At 40.8% G+C, this 3,279-nt stretch overlaps 1 protein-coding gene across 1 annotated transcript; it reads left to right on the top strand.

Moving 5' to 3' along the window:
• Nucleotides 1-904: 904 nt before the first annotated feature.
• Nucleotides 905-2,970, top strand: LOC140234955 (lengsin-like). The gene is made up of 2 exons (XM_072314993.1): nt 905-911; nt 1,589-2,970. Exons 1-2 carry the CDS (start codon nt 905-907, stop codon nt 2,968-2,970), a joined length of 1,389 nt encoding a protein of 462 aa, XP_072171094.1.
• The last annotated feature ends 309 nt before the right edge of the window (nt 2,971-3,279 follow it).

Here is a 3,279-nt window from a genome sequence, read left to right as displayed (position 1 = left end):
TGGCATTTACAAAAAGTGCCGTTAGACATGTTACAAATTCATTTTCTTTCTGCTTTGTTGTGTTTGTGTGTGTGCCTGTGTGCGTGTTATGTTCCACAATAACATAGAAAGACTTTAGAGGCTGAGTTTTGGTACCCACCTTTTTTTTTCAACTTCACAGCAAACGCAACTACATGAACGGTCTACCTTTCATTATTACCTTTCATTATAATGTTGCATCTTATTTACATAAAATGGGGTTAGTATTATGGTTAAAGTCAAGATTACTCCCTTCGTTGCAGGTTTATGTTCTGAAAATATCGATAGGATTTGATGTCTAACAATTTCTAACGTTTTGCATCAGGTTTTTGAATAATATGTTTGAGTGATTGGGGTTTGATGTAAATTGGTAGTTTATTATGTCAATAAACATAAATACTTTGTCAGATACGTTATCATCGCTTATTGGTTCTTCAGACCTAATTTATTACAGACAGGAACAAAGGAATTTGAATTTATATTTATCACTTGCTTATATATCTTTTCCAATTTCATTCTTACCGTCTGCCGTGTATCATAATAACAAAATTTCGGAACTATATCAGAAAAGAAGCATTGTGGAATTGTGCCTGCTTGACTCGTATTTTACGTATACATCTCAAAGTTTTATTGAAGAATGATCTAATATTCTATCGATGACGAGAACATTTTTTTTTTTACGTTTAGAAGTGCGGTGTTTTAACGAAAATAATCATATTGTGATGTTCTTACAAGTTAAAATGAATATATTGGCATGATTGGTGTTGGGTTTAAAATTGTATACTAACGGAACGTCTGATGCGTCAGATACGTTACCATACACCGTTCTTCTTTCGATCCGAAATGCATTTAATCTGACAGAGATGTTACCTGGCATTTGCTATTTATGAGAGGTATGATACTCGTTCATAAAGTTGCATACATAATCAATTAGATTATTGTTGTAATTCACATGCAGGTAAAAAGTTAGATTAGGGAAACATATTTCAAGCCAAAGTATGTACATATTCTTGATTTTTATTTAGCCTTCATTTTATAGATTACGATCATTCTTATTACAGATTAGATCAAAGCTGACTCCAAAATGTTTCCATGATGCTTGTAGATGTTTAAGCTTATAGTTTTACATTATCATTGCCATTTTAAAGCAAGAAATAAGCAGACAATCAACAGTTTTGTGATGCTACCTCTGGTAACGTATCTGATATTTGGTTTTAATAATAGTGATTATGCAAAAAATAAAGGACTTTACGTTTGGAAATGTTTATAGGAAAAGTATGGGCTCTCAAAAATCACCCATTGATTGTTTTGTATTCCTAAGGGATTGAAGTTTCTGAAATGATGAAAACTAAATGAAATCTCTTATGTTGATTTTTTGTCATTTCTACAACGGTAATTGCACGCTTTATCGGAGAATGGCCCATATAACTTGTAGCTAATACTCAATGTGTGAGTGTTAATCAATTATATGAAATCATTTTCAGGCAAAAATACACTCATTGTTCTGACTGTTCTGACCTCAAAGATTACCATGCTTGTCTCTTGGTTCTCTTCTTATATTCCCCCACAGCCATAGATAATCCACAGAACCTAAGGATGGACTCCAAAAGGACCTGTGAGGAAGTCCTTCAGGAGATAAAAGAGCAGGATATTCTGGCGGTGCGGTTTGAGCAGACCGACATGAACGGAATCGCCAGGTCGAAGACCATACCTAGCTGCCACTTCAGGGAGAAGGCGACAGGTGGACTTAACTTCTATCTGGGCCATGTCGCTCTTGGCGTGCAGGCAGAGCTGATAGAGGGCGCTGGGTACAACGAGGAGACAGGTTATGCAGATGCGGTAATGTTTCCCGATTACGACACTTTCCAGGTCTTGCCATGGGTAAAGAGGACCGGACGCATTCTTACCGAGCCAACGTACAAAGGCAAGTTCGTTGGGGCTCACCCTCGAGTGGTGGCGCGAAAACAGTTGGAACAATTAAAGACGCTTGGGCTGTCTCTTTTTTCTGCCCACGAGCACGAGTTTTATCTGCTGGATAAGGAAACTCTACAACCGTTCAATAATGACGTCAATGCACACAGCACTATCCGAGGCGCTCCCGTCAGCGACTTCCTCAACAGTCTGATTGAATATCTTCCTAAGGTTGGCGTCAACGTCGAATGTGTGGAGAACGAGTACGGCCCTGGCCAAGTGGAGATATCATACAAACCAGCCTTTGGTATTCGTGCCGCGGACAACGCCCACACATACAAAACATCCATCAAGGAGATTGCTCTGCTCAATGGCTACGTTGCCACCTTCATGAGCAAGCCCTACCTCGATAAAGATGGCAGTTCATGTCATTTTTGCCACTCTCTCTGGGATCTTGAAGGGAAGACCCCTCTCCTGTACGATTCCAGTGATCCTCAGGGACTGTCGCAAATTGCAAAGTGGTGGATTGCTGGCCTTCTTGCCCACTCGCCTGCCATTCACATACTCATGGAGCCAACCGTTAACTGTCTCAAGCGTACTCAACCCTTCAAATTCTGCCCGGTCAACGCTACGTGGGGAATGGACAATCGCTCTTGCGCTATAAGGGTGAAAGTGAACGGCGGGAAAGGAACCTACATCGAGAATCGCATGGGTGCCTCGGGCTGCAATCCCTACCTGGTACTGGCAGCAACGGTTGCGGCTGGAATGGACGGCATCACCAACAGGCTGCCACTCCCACCCGAATGCACCGGCAACGCCTATATGGAGGAAGACTTGCCTCCCAAAACTCCGGCACTCCCCAACAACACGGAAGACGCCCTTCAGGCGTTACTTAGCGACGAGGTGATCAGGGAGGCTCTGGGAGAAGACTTCATCAAGTGTTTCTCCGCTATCAGGATCAATGAAGCTAAAGTAGAGAAAGAAGCTCTGGAGAAGGGTGAAGAGGATTGGGATTTCAATTACTTCTATGAATACCTGTAAGATGTAAGCCAGCAAACGATAAAAACAAATATGAAAACGAGATTCTTTTGAGATGATAAGTCACATACTCAAAGAAAATGATTCAAAATATCTTTCCGATGGCAAAATATTGCTGTAAGATAGTCATTATTAACGATAGAGGTGCACTCATATCAGTGTTGCAGTGTCGACCGTCGACACTGTCAGGTATTGTGCAGTGACATGGTACACTTCGCATCGCTAAATTAACATGAACAGACGACTTCTATAAGAAGAGTGGCGTCCTATTTTTGTTTTTTAGTACTGTAAAGTGAGTCCGAAACATTTAAA

This window comes from Diadema setosum, chromosome 11, assembly GCF_964275005.1.
Source record: "Diadema setosum chromosome 11, eeDiaSeto1, whole genome shotgun sequence".
Lineage (NCBI taxonomy): Eukaryota > Metazoa > Echinodermata > Echinoidea > Diadematoida > Diadematidae > Diadema > Diadema setosum.
Note: the sequence above shows the minus strand (reverse complement) of the source record. Positions and strands in the feature narration are given on the sequence as shown.